General features: G+C 43.6%; 1 protein-coding gene across 2 annotated transcripts in view; it reads left to right on the forward strand.

Annotated features, from left to right (window-relative positions):
- The window catches only part of MEGF10 (multiple EGF like domains 10), a 164481-nt gene that overhangs the window by 121169 nt on the left and 22297 nt on the right, over positions 1-21015 (forward strand). For both annotated transcript variants that reach the window (XM_053567270.1, XM_053567269.1), the window contains 6 exons: positions 2247-2421; positions 3766-3886; positions 4727-4890; positions 8570-8672; positions 19258-19404; positions 20605-20739. In XM_053567270.1, coding sequence (XP_053423245.1) covers positions 2247-2421; positions 3766-3886; positions 4727-4890; positions 8570-8672; positions 19258-19404; positions 20605-20739 — 845 coding nt within the window. The remainder of the gene's footprint in view (positions 1-2246; positions 2422-3765; positions 3887-4726; positions 4891-8569; positions 8673-19257; positions 19405-20604; positions 20740-21015) is intronic.

Raw genomic sequence — 21015 nt, forward strand, 5'->3', positions numbered from 1 at the left:
AGCATAGGACTATAAACTGTGATAAGTGAGATGAGGGGAAAAAACAGGGTGCTAGAAAAGAGAAGGGGAGAGATCAAGTTTAAATCTGGGTGGTCCTGGAAGGCCTCTCAAGCTGAGAACTCAAAGGACAGTTGAACAGAGAGGCAAAGAGCAGGGAAATGGCATTCTAAAGACATGGAAGAGCCTATAAGTTAAAAAAGCTTTATTATATACAAACTCAAAAAAATCCAGAGAGAACTATGACAAAAGACGAGGTTGAGAAGTAGGCCATGGCCAGATGACAGGCCCATGGGCTGTATTTAGGGTGAGCATATATCTGGTTTCACAAGGATAGTCTGTTGTAGGCCTGCTGTCCTAGAGAAATAATAAGTAACTCCCTTTTCACTCCTGAAAACGTCCTGCTTTAGACAATAAATTGTACAGTCACTCTATCTAAATAAAAGGTGTGGATTTTATTCTAAGTGGGGTGGGGAGCCTTTGGAGGATATTAAGGGGGAGAGTGATGTGATAGGATTCGCTGTTTGGGTTATGCGGCAAGAGTAGGTACAGGGAGCAGAGCTGGAAGGCTGTTTAGGAGGAGAAAAGAGGGCCCGGGCTGGAGTAGGATGGTGACAGGGATGATGAAGATAGGTGGGGAGATTAAAAATGTATTTTGGAGTTAGAATGGTTAAGCTCTAGTGATGAACTGGATATGGGAAATGAGGCAGGTAAACTGAGTGGTTGGTGGTGCTATTTGGAGAAATATAGCCCATTCAGATATAGATACATGGGGGGAACAACAAGTGCTCAGTTTTTGACATGTGACGTTGGAGATTCCATGGTGATGCCAGGTGTTTGCTCAAGGATAAGGGATTGCTCAAGGTGATTGCTCTTAAACAGACTTAGGTAGACAGAAGTATATCTGAGACTCAAAACCTTGTCCTCTTGATCTGAACCAGGAGTGCCCAACCAACATGTGGCCCTGGGCCACGTGCTGATTGTATGAGGTATGCATGGAGATTTTTTTTTTATTGCAAACTGGCTTTCCTTAGTGTTTGTGTATTTAATATGTAACCCAAGACAACACTGTTCCAATGTATGGCAGAGAAATAAAAGGTTGGACACCCCTGACACTTCTTCTGCCCAAGAAATCATCTTAGCCTAGAATTGTTCTTGGATATCCCTTCATGCTGTGTTTCCTGAAGATGTCCTGGGTTCCCAGGCTGTTGCTCTTGGGCCCTGAGTTGAAGAAGGGGTCTAAAAATGTATTTAAATACATCTCTGAAAATGAGCACCAGCCATTCTGACCCTCAGGCTTTTTCTGAGGGAGGAGTCTGAGGAGGAAGATAGGATATGAGGTTAGGGGGTGTGGTTGAGACCGTCTGGGACAGACATCAGCCCCAGGGAGGTTCTGTGATTTCATGGAGGTTACTCAGGCAGGGGGAGAGGTGCAATTACATCCTCCATCTTCATGCCTCCGAGCTCCTTGTTCTTTCCGAGAGCAGCACATCTATGAACAGCCCTTTGCAGAGAGGTCAGTTAGCAAATGACCAGACCAAATACGGCACCAGATTTTGTTGTTGGCCCTAGTTAAGGGGAGGGTTTTAGCCCCATCCAGAGAGGAAGACCATCTTTAAACAGTGCTGCAGTTGTCGGCAGGGCTAGTTTGTTTGTTGAGATTTTCCTCTGGTGGGAGCACATGTGTTTTGAGCCAGAGTGCCGCAGAAGGCTCTATTGTGTCAGCTCTCACATGTGTGGCTTAGCACAGCTGATGTGTGCATTTGCCATGGAGCAGCAGCTGGCTGCTGACTGGTCAGTGTGGCTGCCGTCTCAGGTAGAGACAGCTGCCTGCCACCAGGTTTGAGGGGCTGACCAGGTCACTGCCTTTGAAGTTCCTTCGACATCACGCTGAATAACTGACTGGTTTTGTTTACTGGATGGAGTTTTCTAGCTCTTCTCATAGATTTGACTTTTTACTAAATTGGAGTTTTTGATGTAAGAAGATTAAAAGGAATTTCAGAAGGAAGGGCATGGTTGTAATACTCATCCTGCTAGAGATGATTCTGATTTTATACAACTTACCTGCAGTAGTAGCAATCAGATTTCAGCCAATTAATTAAATCATACCAAGCCTGGAAATTAACTTTAAATTATTATGCTTGGAATCACCCTCGTATTTAGCCGTCATGGCTGAACCAACATTTGTACAGCCCCAGGGGTCATGTCTATCCCAGAGTGACTTTGTTCCTTCCATCCGCATCTCTCAGCTGTCACCCCATGTCTGGAGAGTGTGCCTGCAAGCCAGGCTGGTCGGGACTCTATTGTAATGAGACGTGCTCTCCCGGGTTCTACGGGGAAGCTTGCCAGCAGATCTGCAACTGCCACAACGGGGCTGACTGCGACAGTGTGACTGGAAAGTGCACCTGTGCTCCAGGATTCAAAGTGAGTGCCCTGGGCTCTGGAGAAAGAAGAAGCGGGGTGCAAGGTGGAGCATAGCAATACCGTGATTTACATGACCTTTGGTGAAGTACGGTGCATGTGCTAAGATCATGCGAATCATTAACAAGAAGGAGGATGAAAAGAAAAGGACTAATACAAATAGGAGGACTAACTTTAGAACGATGACTCAGAATGTGGTGAAACTATAAATACGGCATTAATTTATATGTATTTCAATGTGCCAGGGAGTATGATATATCCTAATTATTCCTCCAGTAATTATTTTACTGGGTTTTCTTGGCAGCAAAACTACTTTTTTTAAGTAGGTTGCATATTATTGTCGAAAGTTTTTGTTTTTAATTCTATGAAATTTAAAGACACATCATACATCAGTTAGCACTTAATTTTATATTTACACTCTTTAGGTATTTACATTCTATAGTTAGCTGCATATTAGTTTTTAGGTTCCTTTGAAAACCTAGACTCTGCCAACATGCCCATATACCTATAGGGGAGAATTGTGCCCATAATTTCGAGGCGTTCTTAGCGATAGATCAGGAATTTTTGATTTAAAGGAAAATGGGTTTTTCTTGAATTATTATTTTCTCTTACTTTAAAGAGGAGACCTTGAATGATGAAGAATGTTGATGATTATTACACAGCACATGAAGTAGAACTGGTGGGTGGGGAAGAGGATCTTTATAGAACTTTTTTAACTTATGTCACAATCCTTTGGGTGAGCCCTTGAATTAGCCTTGTCTTGAGAGTTCTTTCTGTTTTGAAAGGAGGTGACCTCCAGTCACCTTTGGTAGCCCGCTTTTCCGTTTTAATGCTCCCTGTGAGATAAACTGAATTGTCCTGTGGGCCGAATGTGCTTTGTTGCTTTGCTTTGCCCACTGATGGCATTGCATTTTCTATAAGGAAGTCTAGGAAGCGTCGGGCTCTAATATATAGTTCATGTTTACATTGCTTTATTTATTGATAGTAATTTTACGGCTACAATTTATTTTTATATGTCCACTTGTCTGAACAAGGGCAAAGAGTTTTTTGTTTGTTTGTTTGTTTTGTTTTCAGTTCTGCTCTGAAGGCAAAACTAACAAAGGCAGCAGGCTTTTGGGGCCACATTTAATACTATAATAGATCCTAAACTTAGGCCAGCTAGTACTGCCCTTAAATCTCTAAAGTCTGTGTCCTGGTGACATTACAGCAGCTTTAAAAAAAAATACAGCATGTTAAAATTAGATAGGAAGTGTAATTAGCATTGCCAAGATATATTTTTTGCTTATTTGTGCTGGCCTTGCTTCAGTTGGCAAAATTTGACGCATTTTGCTCCTTGTGTCTGGCTAGGGCAGTGACTGCTCCACCCCGTGCCCTCTGGGAACCTACGGGGTTAACTGTTCCTCCCGCTGTGGCTGTAAAAACGATGCTGTCTGCGCGTCTGTGGATGGATCTTGTACTTGTAAGGCAGGTAAGAGTGGGTAAATCAGTCTCTTATCTGCTCCTGGTCCCCATATCTCGTAGAGCCCCAGGAAGAAATCTTGGCCAGAGCTCTAACTCCCGCTGCACCAGAACTCTGGCGCCTGACCCTAGCAAGGTCCTCCTGCAGCAGAGCGCTGAGGCTCTGATGCTTACCTGAGACACGGCAAGAGGCTCGTATCAGATGCTCTCAGAAGTCCCCGCCAGCTCCAAAAGTCTGTGAGCTTCTGTAGTTTTGGGAAGAGGGCGCAAGTGGATACGTGGCCATGCCCCTAAGCTGGCCAGCCTGGAGTTACGACAAGAAATGCAGCCAAGCGCGGATTTTATATGAAGGCAGAACGTGTCCCGCACTTCTGTCTGCTCCCCCCCACCCCCAACTCAGCCAGGATCCCGGATGCGCACAGTTCATAGTTAATGGGGCCCTGCTTTAAAGATGGGGTTGTGTTTTCAAGCACCAACTGTCCTCTCCCTCCCATATAATATTTCACTTTACAAATCTGAACAAAACTGAGCATTCCACAGCGTGTCACTGCGTGCACAGCGCCCCATGGCACAGCTCCTCCGCAAAGGCGCAGAGGCGCAGAGGTGCAGAGGTGCCCCCGCCCCCTTCCTTGACGGATCACACGGCGCCCAAGGCCATCTGGGTCCTCAGGGCTGCGTTTTGTTCATTTCTGATGGAGGCCCAGCTCAGCAGAGCCGATGCTCTCTGCCCCTGGAGGGTGGGAGGGTGCATCTCCAAGGTGTTTCTGGAGGGAAACCTGGCTTGGAAAGGCCGCCCAGAGCTCCCTGCTGCCTTTGTCCCCTCACGTGCCCCGGCATTCTTGTCGTGCAGGCTGGCACGGGGTGGATTGCTCCATCAGGTGCCCCAGCGGCACATGGGGCTTTGGCTGTAACTTAACTTGCCAGTGCCTTCACGGGGGAGCCTGCAACACCCTGGATGGGACCTGCACGTGCGCACCTGGATGGCGCGGGGAGAAGTGCGAACTTCCCTGCCAGGTATGTCCGAACCAGCGCCCCGCTGGGGACACCGGGAGGGACTGATGGTTTGGCTTCTTTTTTTGCAGTTCTCTTGCTTTTAAGTGGCACATTGTGAACCAAATTTCACTCACTATTAGAAGAATCAGGGTGTTTGGATTCACACTGGACATAGGCCTGGAAAAGGGATAGACGTGGAGAGACGTGGGATGGGTTAGGTAGCTTTTGTGAGAATGTCTGCTGCCTTCTCGCCCTGTCCCCCACCCACACCGATCCCACCCCGCCCTCTCCTTTATCCTGTTTGTTACACACCCTTTTCTTGGAGGCAGCTGGTCAACAGTAGTGGTCAAACACCCAGTGTATGCCTATCAACTTCTAAATATTTTGTTTCTACATAATAGAAAATGGAAATCCCCACCCCTCTGTCTTAGGAGTGGAAAGTGGCAGGGACTTGAAAGGGGGTGATGGATGGTGGTGACTGATGTCACACAAATGCTTACACTTGGATGATTCAGAAACAGCCTGTTTTAACATAAATACCTCTGGAGCCCAGAGAATCTCTGAAGATTTCCCTGTGGCTCCCTCCATTCCCTTAACCTACTTTGGGATATGTATCATTAGAAATCTCATACTGCGTCTAGCGCAGGCTGCAGAGGGCAAGCAGGAAGTGCATTCCGTGGCAACCTGCTGGTTTCTTTCCCACCACTCTTTCTCCCTATTCCAATTCTTTCCTTCTGAGCCATTAGGCAGGTCTCAGTGGTGTGTGTTCTCCAGCCCCAGGACATCATCTAATGGGCAGATAACAACACGGGCCCCCTCAAAAAGAACCACCCTGGAATCCCCTTCTGTCTCTGGGCTTCCTCCCATTAAGTCGAACCCATTTCCCAAAGTAGAGAGGAGGCCGCCCTGGGCTAGTCCATGCCCTCCCAAACCCTAGGACAGAATTACTTTAGCTTTGCCACCTCGGGAGACCGGTGAGCAAATTATTAGTATAGGCATGGGCTGGAAGATCACTTTCCATTCACTTTCCATTCACTCTCCATGTGATGGTAGAGGAAGGAAAACCCCTGGCACTATCTTGTCCTTTTTTGTACCTTAAAGAGTTAGGAAACCAGAGAAGGCTGGTGGTGCAGTGGTTCATATCATGGCATAGTTAAATCCTGTGTAGTCTTATCAAACATTGGAGGGGCCACAAACATGGTTAATTTTTTTAAAATTTGAACCAAGTCTTGGACAAATGGACACACCCCTCCCTGTTTGCTAGTTCCCATGTTCCTTCCTCTTGGTAATTGTGCACCCTTGTTTTACTTAGTGTCTAGGTGGTGGGGGAGGGTTGTAGCCTTCTCCCTCCATTCTCAGGATCTGGAGTGAAGGAGTGGGGCTCAAATATGCAGAGTTCTCCACTCTTTTCTCACAAACATAATGATTAGTCCAGGGCTGGGTCATGGTGGCTCATGCCTGTAACCAAGTACTCTGGGAGGCCAAGGTGGGTGAATTGCCTGAGTTCACTGGTTCAAGACCAGCCTGAGCCAGAGCAAGACCCTGTCTCTAAAAAACAGCCTGGTGTTGTGGCGGGCACCTGTAGTCCCAGCTACTTGGGAGGCTGAGGCAAGGGAATCAATTGAGCCCAAGAGTTTGAGGTTGCTGTGAGCCACGATGCCATAGCACTCTACCTGGGGTGACAAAGTAAGACTTAGTCTCAAAAAAAAAAAAAAAAAAGAAAAGAAAACAATGATCAGTCCCATCCATTATCTCCTTTGGACCTCCTCAACTAATGTGCATGTGGAAACCTAAAGATCCAGGAGGGAAAGAGGAAGGATGTGTGTCTTATATTTAGGATCTTGATCAGAATATTTCATGTGGAAGGGAAAGAGGAAGGATGTGTGTCTTATATTTAGGATCTTGATCAGAATATTTCATGTAGCTTAGACTTTCTCTCTCTCTCTTTTTTTTTTTCAATTTTGGCCGGGGCTGGATTTGAACCTGCCACCTCCAGCATATGGTGCCAGTGCCCTACTCCTTTGAGCCATAGGAGCTGCCCGGCTTAGACTTTCTCATGGAAAGAAAGATACTCATGAGGGATTATTTGTTAGGAACAAGAGATTTTCATTTTTTTTATAGTACTGTGTATCCCTTTGGTAATTTAGGGGAGCAAGGTTAATTTAATGAGAGCTATCATTTCTTTATTTTATTTTTTATTACATATATATATATGTTCTTTTTTTTTGAGACAGAGTCTTACTTTGTCATCCTCAGTAGAGTGCAGTGGCGTCACAGCTCACAGCAACCTCAAACTCTTGGGCTCAAGTGATTCTCTTGCCTCAGACTCCCTGGTAGCTGCAACTGCAGGCACCTGCCACAGAGCCCAGCCATTTTTTAGAGATAGGGTCTCACTGTAGCTCAGGCTGGTCTTGAACTCCTGAGCTCTGGCAATCCACCTGTCTGGGCCTCTCAGAGTGCTAAGATTACAGGTGTGAGCCACTATGCCCAGCCTTTATAATCTTTTTTTTTTTTTAATTTTAGAGTTTCTTTATATGGGCCAGTGTCCTTTCTTTCTAATAAACAATACATTGTTTTGTAGAGAACAATGAACTATTTTAGAAAAATCTTTAGAGACAAAAGAAAATACTTTTATGAATTATAGCTTATGATAAGTCTCTTTTAATTAATTGGCATATTTATATATATTTGCTTACATGCATAACAGCATACTGGCATAACTGGCTCACTATTCATATGTCCTAATCATTACATCAGGCATAAACTAGCATTTGAGCAATTTTTTTTTTTTTTTGAGCCAGAGTCTCACTCTGTGACCCTGAGTAGAGTGTCGTGGCATCATAGCTTGCTGCAACCTCAAACTCTTGGGCTCAGGCAATCCTCTGACTTTAGCCTCCCAAGTAGCTGAGAATACAGGCGCCCTCCACAACATCTAGCTAGTTTTTCTATTTTTATTTTTTCATATATATTTATTTATTTATTTTTTGAGACAGAGTCTCACTCTGTCACTCTTGGTAGAGTGCTATGGCATCACAGCTCACATCAGCCTCAAACTCTTGGGCTTAAGCTATTCTCTTGTCTCAGCCTCCCAAGTAGCTGGGAATACAGGTGCCTGCCACAAGGCCCGGCTATTTTTTGTTGCAATTGTCATTGTTGTTTAGCTGGCCCAGGCTGGGTTCGAACCCTCCACCCTCAGTGTATGTGGCTGGCACTGTAACCACTGTGCTATAGGCACTGAGTTCAGTTTGTCTATTTTTTTTTTTTTTTTTTATTGTTGGGGATTCATTGAGGGTACAATAAGCCAGGTTACACTGATTGCAATTGTTAGGTAAAGTCCCTCTTGCAATCATGTCTTGCAGTTTGTCTATTTTTAATAGAGATGGTCTCTGCTTACTCAGGCTGGTCTCAAACTCCTGAGCTCAAGCAATCTACTCGCCTCAGCCTCCCAGAGTGCTGTGTTTATAGACATGAGCCACTGTACCCAGCATGGTTTGAGCAATTTTAAAATACTGACCTAGAGCCTACATTTTGGTGACTAAAAAGACATGGGAAGAGGTGACTATGATGAGTCTTCCCCAGAGGTGTTTGGGAGAGTGGGGTACTGTATCTGAAATGAGTGACCGTGGACCATGGCCCTTTGTCTCCCATTGTGGGGTTTCCCAGGCCTTCACGGATGTCTCTGATGCTGTCTTCCATGCAGGATGGCACATACGGGCTGAACTGTGCTGAGCGCTGTGACTGCAGCCATGCAGATGGCTGCCACCCTACCACAGGCCATTGCCGCTGCCTTCCCGGATGGTCAGGTGAGAGCCAAGGGCTGCTACATGGAAGGGGAAAACTACCAAGCAAAAGCATTGTTCTTCTTCCAGACCACTTTACATCCTCACCCACAACGTATAAATGTTCTAATTTTTCTATATCCTCACCAACTATTTGTTATTGTCTGACTTTTTTGACTGTAGCCTCCTAGTCAGTATGAAATGGTATCTCACTGTGGTTTTGCTTTGCATTTTTATGACAGTTAATGATGTTGAGGATCTTTCTATGCCTTTATTAGCCATCTATGTGTAGGTCTTCTTTGTAGAAATGCCTTTTCAGATTCTTTGCTCATTCTTAATTGGATTACTTTTTCATTATTGAGTTTAATAGTTCTTCATATGCTTTAGATTATCCCTTATCAGATACATGTTTTGAAAATATTTTCTCCCATTCTTTGAGTTATTTTTTTCACTTTCTTAATGGTCCTTGAAGCAGAAAAGGTTTTATTTTGATGAAGTCTAGTTAATCTTTTTTAAAATCATGTTGCTTTGTGTTTAGGTGTTGAATCTAAAAAACCTTGCCTAAGGTCGGTGGCTGTGGCTCAGTGAGTAGGGTGCTGGCCTCATATACTGAGGGTGGCGTGTTTGAACCCAGCTCCAGCCAAACTGCAACAACAAAAAATATAGTCAGGCATTGTGGCGGGTGCCTGTAGTCCCAGCTTTCTGGGAGGCTGAGGCAAGAGAATCGCCTAAGCCCAGAAGCTGGAGATTGCTGTGAGCTATGACATTAACAGCACTCTACTGAGGGTGACAAAGTGAGACTCTTAAAAAAAAAAAATTGCCTGATCCAATGTCACCAGATTTATGCCATTGTTTTCTTCTAAAATTTTATCTTATATGTTTCATTCTTTGATCCATTTTGAGTTAATTTTTATAGGTAGTATGAGTTAGGGGCTCTAACTTGGTTACTTTGCATTTGAATATCCATTTGTTTCAGCACCATTTGTTGAAGAGACTGTTCTCCCCTCCTCCCCCACCCCGCATTGAAACCCTTGTCAAAAATCAATTTCCCATAAATATGAGAGAGTGTATTTCTGAACTCTCTTTTCTATTTCATTGTTCTATATGTTTATCCTTATGTCAATAGTATACTGTTTTCTGTAGCTTCACAGGAAATCTTAAAATTGAGATATGTGAGTCCTCCAACTTGGTTCTTCTTTGTCAGGATTATTTTGGCTATTCTGGGTCCCTTGAATTTCCCTTGAATTAGGATCAACATGTCAATTTCTACAAAGAAGCAAGGTGGAAATTTAATGGGGGAACAAATCTATAGATCAGTTTGGGGAGTATTATCAACTTAATATTAAGTCTTCAGATCCATAAACATGAGATGTCACCAGCAACCCCTTCAGTCGTGTCTTAGAATTTGTTAAGAGCCTTTTGGTCTCTGCCAGGAGATGAACTGTCATGCACTTGATTTCTGGTGTCTCAGAGCTACCTTGGGACACAAGCCAAGACTGGTGCAATGGACTTGGCTTTCTGTTGACAGGAGCTGTCCACAGACCCAAGGCCTCCCTGGCCCTGTAGTTTCTTCTTGATGTGCAAAAGCTCAGGTAACTCTGCCTTAGGAGTATGAAATTTTACTTCCTCACGTTACATGAGAGAAGGTTAAAACTGAATCACACCAGGGACTACACCAGATTTTGTGACTTCACTAGTGTTCTTGAAGTTCTCAAATGGAGTAACCAGTACTGATTTCTCAATGACCACAGTGAGGCAAAATAGCATTTTTGATCTTCTGGCAAGTATAGAACTTTCCTAATAAAGGGGCCACATCATTTGTTTTGGACTACACTCTTATCAAATCTACTTTATGAATATAGAGAGAGTGTGAGGCTCCAGTATCCACCTGCTTTGATGACTCAGAATCAGCCTACGAAAAGCACACTGTGGTGTACATGAGAAGAGAAAGAGATAGGATTTGGCCTGAAGCCAGCCAGGAAATGTGTTAGCTGCATTCCTCAGTCTGGGTCATGGGGTAAGACAAATTATCCTATCTGGCCTTAGACCTATTGAGCTCCTGCGGGAACGCAGTGGCTTGTCACATGAGTGATCATGTAATCCTGTGTCCATCTGTGACTGGCCTTCTCCAGACGAGGAGAGGCTCCCCTGCCTCACACTGGCCTCCCGCTTGTTGCCTACATCTCTGGTTTGCAAGTTGTTTTTGCTCCTGGGGCAGCTGAGGCCCCCCAGCATCCCGTTCCCCTGGGCAGTCGATCTGAAGTGTAGTATCAGTCAATACCTGAGCCTGCGGGGAGGTCATCTCCCACACTCACAAAACACACTCAGTAAAAGCAAACATACACAGGAGAAAAGAAATTTCCTGAAGTTCCGAAAAACACCCTAAATTGGACAAAGAGTTGGCTTTTTTTAAAAAAAGAGCAAATTCTATATTATGTACACAGGGAATCATTTCATTATCAATACTGGAGAGACTCGTAACTTTTCATCAATAGACTTGTTTTGGGTAAGTACTGTGTAAGGACCTTTTTGAATACAAAGAAGCCTCTGCTCTTCATTTAGACTCCAGGTTTGGGGGCCAAATAATAAACATAAACCCAGGGATGCAAGTTAATTCTCCTTCCTGTCTTGCCTGTTGCTGAGATTGCTCTGGATGACACTGTTCAGGGGCACCTGAAAGGGTAACAGGCTGTAGAGCGGAAGTGAGGCTTTCCTGCGGAAGTCGATGACAGGTGACATGGAAGCTGGCTCTTCCCTCACCAAATCAACAGGATGGCATTCCGTGCTCGGCTGCTGGGGACAATGGGGAGAAGCTGATCACGGGTAGGTTTGGAGCCAGACATAAGTGTCCTAAAAGCCTTATCCCACTTCACAAAGAAATTGGCGCACCTAAATTGAGGAAATAGTGCCCTCACTTGATACCCGAGGAAGTTGCCTTGCCTTTTTACCACATGTACATCTGTCTCTCCTCTAACTTTGCCCTGTTGCCTGGTGTTCCGCTCTTTTTCCCCCAAAGGAAGGCAGACTTTTTTATTTCTCCTATACCTGATAATTGCATTTGACCTAGTCATGAAATAAGTCTTCAAGAGGAACTACTATGAAAATTAACCAAAAAAAAAGCTGCATTGACAGCTCAGATCCTATTTCCAAAAGAAATCAATGATTTTTCAAAAGAAAAGACATGCATTTTTATTATAGTGTGTGGTTATTTAAAAACCATAATTTAATATTGTTGTTAGCCAATAGATTATTTGATCAAAAAGAAGCAGATTGCAGTAGGAAATGGAGAATAGTGAAATACCATCCAGGATGTAGGCTGTGTCCTGGGCTGCTGCTTCTACTCTGCTACACACACACACACACACACACACACACACACACACACACACACTGCTATAAAATGAGACCGGCTTTTCAAAACCATTGTTCTGAAATTTCCAATGTTAGGGAAATATAATTAGCTCTGTGTGTGTGTGTGCACATGCGCATATTTCCAGAGTGGTGGGGTGATATATTTCATAAAGTATTTTCCCCAAATGACAGAAACAGGCTGATGTTTATGTCTTCCTCTCTGCTTTGACTTCAGTCAGCCAAAACACCTATTTGCTGAGCATTACAGCTAATCAAGATTTCATTCCAGCTGTCTGGGAACATATGCAGTCTCCAGCCTGCTTTCCAGTCCTGCCTAAGATCACTGTCACCTGGGAACTCTTTTAACTTGCAAATATTCCCAGTCCCCACTCCACACCTACTAAATGAGAATTTGGAAAGTGGATAAAGAGGAAGAAGAGGATGGAGCCCCTGCCATTTCATAAAGCACCTTTTTTTGCAAATGTGGAAACAACGTGGAAATCCCGTAGAGCGCTCTCCTTGGCACAGGGAGCGCCTGCTGAATTTCTGACCTGACTGAGCCCCTGAGCCAGGGGCTCTTGTGCTGTGTACAACCTGGACAACTTTACTTGGTGGCCCTGTCTGTCATTTAAAAACCTGCCCTTGTGGCCGGGCAGTGGTAGTTACCAGCCCAGAGTGTCATCTGCTCTGCCTTATTGCTCTAATTATTGAAGAGGTTTGGGTCCAGGGGAGCATTTTTTTGACAGAAGCCTTGTTACCAGTGGCAAAAGAGAAGAGGCTTAAGGATGCATTTATTTTTATTTGTTTCTTTCAGAATAATATGAGGGTGCAGATGATTAGGTTATGTTACTTGCATTTGTTAGGTGGAGTCCCAGGTGTAGTTGTGCCCCTCACGCAGGAGGTGTGCCGTCTGCCCTTCCATTGTGCCTGTTAGGTGACAGCACACCTATCCCCCTTTCTCCTCCCTTCTCCCACCTCTCTGTAAGGGTGCATTTATACTAGAATTAAATATATATATGTATATATGCTAAACAGATAAAAAGGAGATTAGGGCACCAAATCCATCCACCTGTAGGGGTCTTGGGAAAGAGAGACTGGCCAGTCATGGTGTAACTGTAAGGAAAGGGAAGAATAGGCGGAGAGGGGGGATGCTCACGAGCCCCACCAGGAAGGGCAGAATCAGAAGGAGGAGCCCTGTAGGCAAGCTGGTGAGAAGAGTCCGGCTGGCTTCGTCCCTCTTCCCGGAGCAGCATCTTTCCACACAGACAGCCCTCCTTTTCACATTTCCCCCAAACACCAACTTTGACTACCCGAGTAAGGGAACTGCTGCTTCTGGAACTAATCTGTCACCAGGTGAGCTCTCGTGCAGCTAAACGATGCCTAAGTGTTATAATAAGGGGAGACCTACTTCCTTGGTCCAGTGATGTGTAAGTGCAAACCCATGTTGTGGTAATAACACTAGTCCAGTGCGTTTAATTAGCGGCTATGGCCCCCATCAGCCACAAGGACCTGTGACTCACTAGCTGCCCCTTTGGGGATTGTGGAGTTGAAAGTGTGTCTGCAGTGTGTATCTGTCTCTCTGTCTGTGTGGTCTTGTGGGAAGGGGTCGTGTAAAAGCAGAAGATGGGACTCCTGAAGTGAGGGGGGGGGCACTCATTTTCCCAGGAGAAAAGATGCAGAAGAAGCCCAAGCTCCCGAGTCTCCCCGTCCACCTCACAGTCTTCTCTGCTCGCTCTACGCAGGTCTGGACTCAGGCAGGCCATGCTCTCGCGTATTTTTGTCTTGCAGCTGCAAATGTAAACATCTCTGGTTTATAGGACTTACCAAGACTTTTCTCAAGTTGGTTACCTATATAAAGCAGATTCTCTTTTAATGATCTGTAAAACCTGTAGTACCCATATGGAAAGATTTGTTTTAACAACCATTTGTCCAGTGTCTCCAAACTCTATGCAACCTTAGTGCTTGGGTACAGGGAGCACAGAGATGAAGGGGTGCCAGCTCCCACCCTGCAGAAGCTCGCCTTCTACCCAGACAGACACACCAGCAAATAACTTCTCTACACTCGGACACATTATGCCACCGCTTTCTTGGACAGTGTATTAGAAAAGCAGAAAAAAATATCAGGACTAAATACTATCATTCCTCCCTCTTTTGATCACCAAGCCCAATTATTATTAACAGCTTTAATTTATGTTTAATAGCTTGTTGCCCAGGAACAAGGCATTGAATCAAAGTCATTTCCTTCATTCACCAACTCCCCCCAAATATTGCAATACTGGCATAAGGAATACAAGCAATTAAACAAGACAAGGATTTGGGGTTATGTGTCTGAGAAGGGAAATAATGACACCCAGATGATTTATTTACTGCATTCATGCAATCACAAATGCCCCGTGAATGCTGATTTCACATTGAGGCTGCTGGCATAATGCATCAGGCATTAAATGCACGAACATTTCTTTAGAGCTGCTTAGCTGAAGTTTATCACGATCATTCAGCCATTGCCTAGCAACTTGCAAAGGCTATCAAAGAGCTCTTTGTCCTCAGTCCTGGCAAAAACAGTCTTCACAGATCTCCTTATCAGCATTAGAACATTTATCAGAAAAAAATGCTTCCATTGAACCAGAGACGGCTGCAGATTTAAAGCTACCCCCTTCCCATTTTGCTCCTTCTTCCAAGTATTGTAGGAAGTTATTTTCTAGTGTAACTAGCTTTGATTTGTTTTTTGTTAAACATTCCAAAGGAATTTTCTCAAGATGTCTCTTAATTTCTTCTATTGCTGTGGAATCCGGGCCAACCCTAAAAAGCACAGCACTGAGATCCTGAACGTGTTACCTTCTCAAAAATAAGTGAGACAGACTTTCCCACCCCCTTAGAAAGAGGGAAAGGTCACCATTTTAAGAACACAAACTATAAAAATGGTTGGCTTCCTGGTTCGAGTAAAGGTTCCTTCAGGGAAGCAAAGAATGATATGGCTGCTCCATCCAGTGGGAGAGTGGTCCTGAGCATCATGGAGAAAAGAGGAGCTGTGTGGGCGGTGCCTGTGGCTCAAGGAGTGGAGCGCCGGCCCCATATACCAGAGGTTGGTGGGTTCAAACCTGACTCAGGCCAAAAACTGCAAAAAAAAAGGAGCTGTGCTTATTGATTCATTCCACAAATACTTAGCACCATCCATGTACCCTTGCACATGGGTACTGTGGTGGCAGAAACAGGCACTGTCTGTCCCTCGTGGAGCTGCCAGGATTAATTAATTTCCTTGGGTGGAACGTGCGGGGGTAGGGATCGTTTATCAGCATTTCCTCCTCTATCTCTTCAAGATCATCGCCCTCCGCTCCCCCCCCCCCCGCCAGGCCAGCTGTAATTGGGTTAGTTCAATGCCTTGTCATTTTCATCAGTTTTCATCCGGGGAGTGCAAAACAGCCACCTGATAGGTCTTCCTCCTTCTGGGCTCACCATCTTCAAACCATTTTCTGCTTTCCTATAAAACCCAAATTTAATTGTATTCCCTTCCTCTTAATGATTGTTCATGTGATCCCTGTTAACACCAGGAGGATGTCCGCCCTCAACATGATGGTGTTCCTGGCTTCCCAGTGTGGCCACTGCTTGGCCGCCCAGACCCCTCACATGCTCCTACCAGCCCCTGAATTTCAGCTGTCCCAACCCTTGGAAGACAGACACAGACTTCTTTGGGCTTCTGAGCCTTGCATGTCTTGTTCCTCCAGCCTCAAACCCTCTTCCTCTTTCACCAGCTACCTCCTTGCCTTATCAAGATCCCCAACATTTGATGTGCCTGTTCTGGGGTCATTATCATTCTGGAGTTACCTTTCTTTTTTTTTTTTTTAAATTTTTTTTTAATTTTTTTATTAAATCATAACTGTATACAATGATATGATTATGGGGCATCATACACTCACTTCATAAACCATTTGACACATTTTTATCACAGTGGTTAACATAGCCTTTCCGGCGTTATCTCAGTTACTGTGCCAAAACATTTATATTCTACATTTACCAAGTTTCGCAAATACCCCTGTAATATGCACCACAGGTGTGATCCCACCGATTCCCCTCCCTCTACCCACCCCCCCCTTTCCCACTTCCCCCTGTTGTTAAGTTGTAGCTGGGTTATAGCTTTCCTTTCTTAGAGTCCTTCTCATCAGCAAGCCAGCAGCTGGCCATATCCTTGAATGTCTGTTGAGTTTCTTTGACAAACAAGAAAACAAAAAGATATCCTGTGGGGCTCTAGAAAAGCTGGCAAAGACTAAGATGAGACCACAGAAATAATTAAAGAATAACACACACACACACACATATATACAGCCAAAAACATGGTTAAAGCACACTTATATTAACAGCTCTTTCTCGTGGATAATGTTTCGTTGAAGGGTTGTCCTTACACGGAGGTTGCATCAGAAGACATACCTGGTGTGACTTAGAAGAACACACAGTAATCCCTCCACCTTGCTCACTGCCTGGAAGTCGACTATTAGATATTTATTTCTTAGGTTCTTAAAATATGTGCCTTCTTAAAATATTCATATTCTCCAGAGAAGGTACACCTCCAACTAATAAATTCATCTTGTCCTTTCCTGACTGTAAGATGAAGGGGAAGACAAGACCACAGACAGTCTGAAGGGGGAGGAGTCGTGGTAGGAGGAGAAAGACAGCTTCATGCTTCCTCCCCAGACACACTGATGCTTGTTTTCAAATAGATTAGCCTTTAATATCTGCAAAATGATGACTCATTTTTGCTGATGATAGAATAAAAGAAAAAGGCTTGAATTTTTAAGCCTACTTGCTAATAGAATTTTTATAATTTACATTCAAAGAAAAGACTTCCTTGCAGTCCTACAATGCAAGTTATTTACAAGTAAACTTGTTTCTGTTGAGATATGCTTATGTGATTGGAGACAGCAGGTTTGATAGAGGATCTGTAGATTACCTTGTGATTCTGTGAAATGAATTGAGGGTAAGTCATGGGAAACAAGCTTATCTCTGCTGTGAATCTCCTTGTTCTATCATAGGCCTTGTTACTGATAAGAACATTACCTTGATTATGACCAGTGGTTATGCAAGCCACCTAGATGAACCTCTTAAGGGAAGACAAATCAAATATGAGATAAAGGATCTCTTTGTTCAGATTTGCCCATCTGGCCTATAGTCTTTTTTCTTAACGCTCTCTGATTGAGGATGTGCTAAGCTATACATAAATTCTGATCATCTGTAATGTAAAAAAGCAGCTAAACTTTTAACCTAAATGGTGCCCCATGCCATTGTAACTGAACTCACAAAGCTCCATGTGAGGTGGTGGTTTGGCAGGTAGCTGATGAATTGGATGAACCCTAAATGGCTAATCTCACCCTCCCCAAACCCCTACTCTACAAAAAAGCATTAAAAATCAGGATTGATTTTCAAAATGATTATCAATCAAATTATTATTCAGCTTCCAGTTCTTCACAATTTTCCGTGGGATTTGCCTTGTTGGCTCCAGACCAAAATGCCCTGGGTTGTCTGAATCTCTATGAGATAGATCTCCCCATGTTAGCCACTGCCCCACAGGAGTCCTGGCACACAGTCAGCACTGAGGACCTGGGTTTGAGCTGAGAGTAAAGCATAGTAGGTAGCTCTTCTTGGTACCTTCATGAATTTACAAAACAAAGTTTAGGTTTGCAGCTTCCTTCTGAAGTGGTTGACTACTCAATGTTTGATTCTTTTGCTGTACTATAGGTTTGAGTAAAAATATCAGAGAAAGTCCTGTGGCTGGCGTATCACATTTGTGGAGGGAAGAGTTTACAGTTTCAGCTCAGTTTTTCAAAAGAGATTTGAAACAAAAATATCATATATTCGTGAATGCAAGAATAAAAATAACAGTAGGCCTAAATTCCACATTTTATTCCATAGGGAATGTTTAAATCCCAGTCGGCTTTATAAACAGACCTGGTCTCCTTTGTTCAGCCAGTGGACCAGGCTGAAATAAAAAACTATTGTTGGTTGAATCTAGACACAATGAGGTCTGCAGCTTTCAGGCCTGCTCAATAATAGCCTTTACCATGTGGGAGACTTGCAGGGAAAAAAAAAAAAGAAAAGCCAGAAACAGTAAAAAGTGGGGAATTCTGTTCAGTGGAAATGGCTGCATACCAATTAGCAACATCCAGGGTGTAGTTTGGTTCCGCTTCCATTTTAAGTTTGGGCTGTGGTGAGTTTTCTCCTAATCACCTTAGCAGTAAAAACTGTAATACAAAACATGGCCTTCTCAGCATCCCCAGTGCTGGGTGGTGGCCCCCATCCTGGAATCCGGGAGGGTGTGTGTTCTTGTTCTCAACAGGTTTCCATTTGGTCCGAGACCAACAGTTGCCAATTCACTACTGTGTATGTATCTCCTTTCAAAGCAAAGAGCCTCTCTTTTGAGTTGTGAAGAATTCTGACTTACAAGAGACCCCTATTGTGTTTCAAATAAAGATTTACAGAAGAGAGTCCATTTATCTCAAATAAAATCTGGTTGTATTTATATTTTTGTCCATTTTGATTTTTCTGTATGTGTCCTTGAGACATTTGTTTATTCATTCATGACTGATCGTGAAGTTTCTCAATGCCCAAAATGCGAGTCAAACCCCTACACACAGTTTCATAATAATCAATAACTTAGACAACAGCTATAAATAATGTCAACTGTGATACTCCGTCAATGTGTGTCCACTGTCAGATTAAATTTTTAAGGAGGAGTTTGGTGGCACATGATAGCACATCTTTCTGTTCTATACAGTGTATCCTCCAAATATTTTAAGATTACATTTATCATTTACTCCAGGGGAAGGTTTTTCTTTTTGTAAAACAATTTAACCACTTTGTACTTTGACTTATCATTTTATACTTTATTTCTCTGTGAGAACAAGCACGCGGGGAGAAGGAAGTCACTGAGGGCTGTAAGATACAGTATTTATGATAAATTTTGCCGCAGATAGAACCCTTGGGCTTCTCTTCTGCTTCTCCACCTAAAAAAGAAAAATCAGTGTAACTAAAGTGTGTTCTTCCTTCTTTATGACGTCGTAGAAAATAGTTCTGGTATAGTTTTAAGGCTACGATGATACTAAGCATGGATGTAAGTGATGACTGGACTTTGAATCTGGCATCATCTCTGCTCAGTGCTGCCCGTAGTGCTCAGACTGGTGCTGTGAGCTCAGTCCCCGTCCCTGACTGAGCATTGCTGAAGCCACTCACACTGCCTCTGACTCGGTTCCCCCTCGTTGCATCGTTTCAGGTGTCCACTGTGACAGCGTCTGTGCAGAGGGTCGCTGGGGTCCCAACTGCTCCCTACCCTGCTACTGTAAAAATGGGGCCTCATGTTCCCCCGATGACGGCATCTGTGAGTGTGCACCAGGGTTTCGAGGGACCACTTGTCAGAGAAGTAAGTGTCTGATTAGGTGATCATTTCCTTCTTCCCTTCCCAGGTGCCATGTACAGAATAATGATCTCTGTCCCACCTCTCGGCTTAGAGTGATGTCCTGCAGCAGTTGAGAGAAGAGAGGATAACAATTCACCTGTCCTTTGCAGAACTTGCCCTCATTGGCACTTCCTCAAGAACTTATTTTCCTCAACCTTCAGAACTAACAACAGATGGGGCTTTAACCATTTCCTCACAGTTATTATTTCATTATCTTGTTGGCAGCCATCATCAGGATGTGTTTCTTGATCTTTCCTGAAAGTTTGCAAATGGTGTTCCAGAAATTCATTGACCTGTAAATATTTTACTTAGTAATTTGGCATTGGTCTTGCCTCAATTAGCGGAAGTCAACATAGCCAAACCTTGAGGCAAATCGTACATCCTGCTGGTACCAAGTAGTCCTAAAGTCAATGCCACGGGGAAAATAGAATTTCAAAGTTAAAAATGGGGACTGTTGACATTGGTCAGTAGAATTTTTGAGTTAGGAAATGATCCATAAGACTTTACTAAAGCTTTCAGTATATGTAATCAAGAAACAAAAAATGTCTCATTATAAGCAATACTATTGTAATTTTTAAATACTCATTAAGAACTCTATGTGGTTATCCTGTATTTCAGTCCAAGAAATATCTTGGGAAGAACTTAAATATATAGCCTTTTGCTTAATTACTTCTTGATTGCAATCATTAACCTGGACCATTTTAAAGAGGGAAAAAAAATCCAATTTTGACTGTAGATCGATTTATTGCCAGTAATGACTCTTAAAGAATAAAGGTTCAACAGATGACTTGAGAGTATGTATTTAGGACCTCTTATCATTAGGAATTTTATTTTCTTCATGTCTTTATTCATTCAACAAAAATTCTTTGAGTTCCTGCTCTATGCCAAGCCTTGAGCTAATTGGGGCCTCAAATGGGAAAATTAAAAGGACTAAGACATTTGCTTGCCCTGAAGGAATTCGTAGTTCAGGGCCTTTTTTTCCTTATTAAAGAGAGCCCTTGTTTCTTTTGTCATTCTTGTTTTATGCTTGGACAATTCTCAGAATCTTTTTTCTTAAAGTTTTTTTTTTTTTTTAACCCTCCAAAACTTTAACTGCCTCCTGATGTGGAATGCCAGAGAAATGCATCTCAGAAAGATAACAGTTGGTTTCTCTTCTATTTGCAGTCTGCTCACCTGGCTTTTATGGGCATCGCTGCAGCCAGACGTGCCCTCAGTGTGTTCATAGCAGTGGGCCCTGCCACCACATCACCGGCCTGTGTGACTGCTTACCTGGCTTCACAGGCGCCCTGTGCAATGAAGGTAGGGCACATGGCATGGTGGGGAGACACGGTGATGAGGAGCCTCAGCTTTAATTGGAAACATCTTCTCTTGAAAAATCAGTAGGACGAAGGATTTTGACTCCCTGAGTGAGAAGCCGTAAAGTCAGATTTCTGGAGGTGTGATGATGCCTCCTGGTTTGTGATGCTTTAATGAAGGTCTTTGGCTTCATGTAGTTGTAAAAATGAGACCATTCCAGATGAAGGATGCTGTCAGGCAGAGGCAGCTACCAAATGTGCAGCTGCGTTGGGGACCTTC

This window comes from Nycticebus coucang, chromosome 17, assembly GCF_027406575.1.
Source record: "Nycticebus coucang isolate mNycCou1 chromosome 17, mNycCou1.pri, whole genome shotgun sequence".
Taxonomy (NCBI): Eukaryota; Metazoa; Chordata; class Mammalia; order Primates; family Lorisidae; genus Nycticebus; species Nycticebus coucang.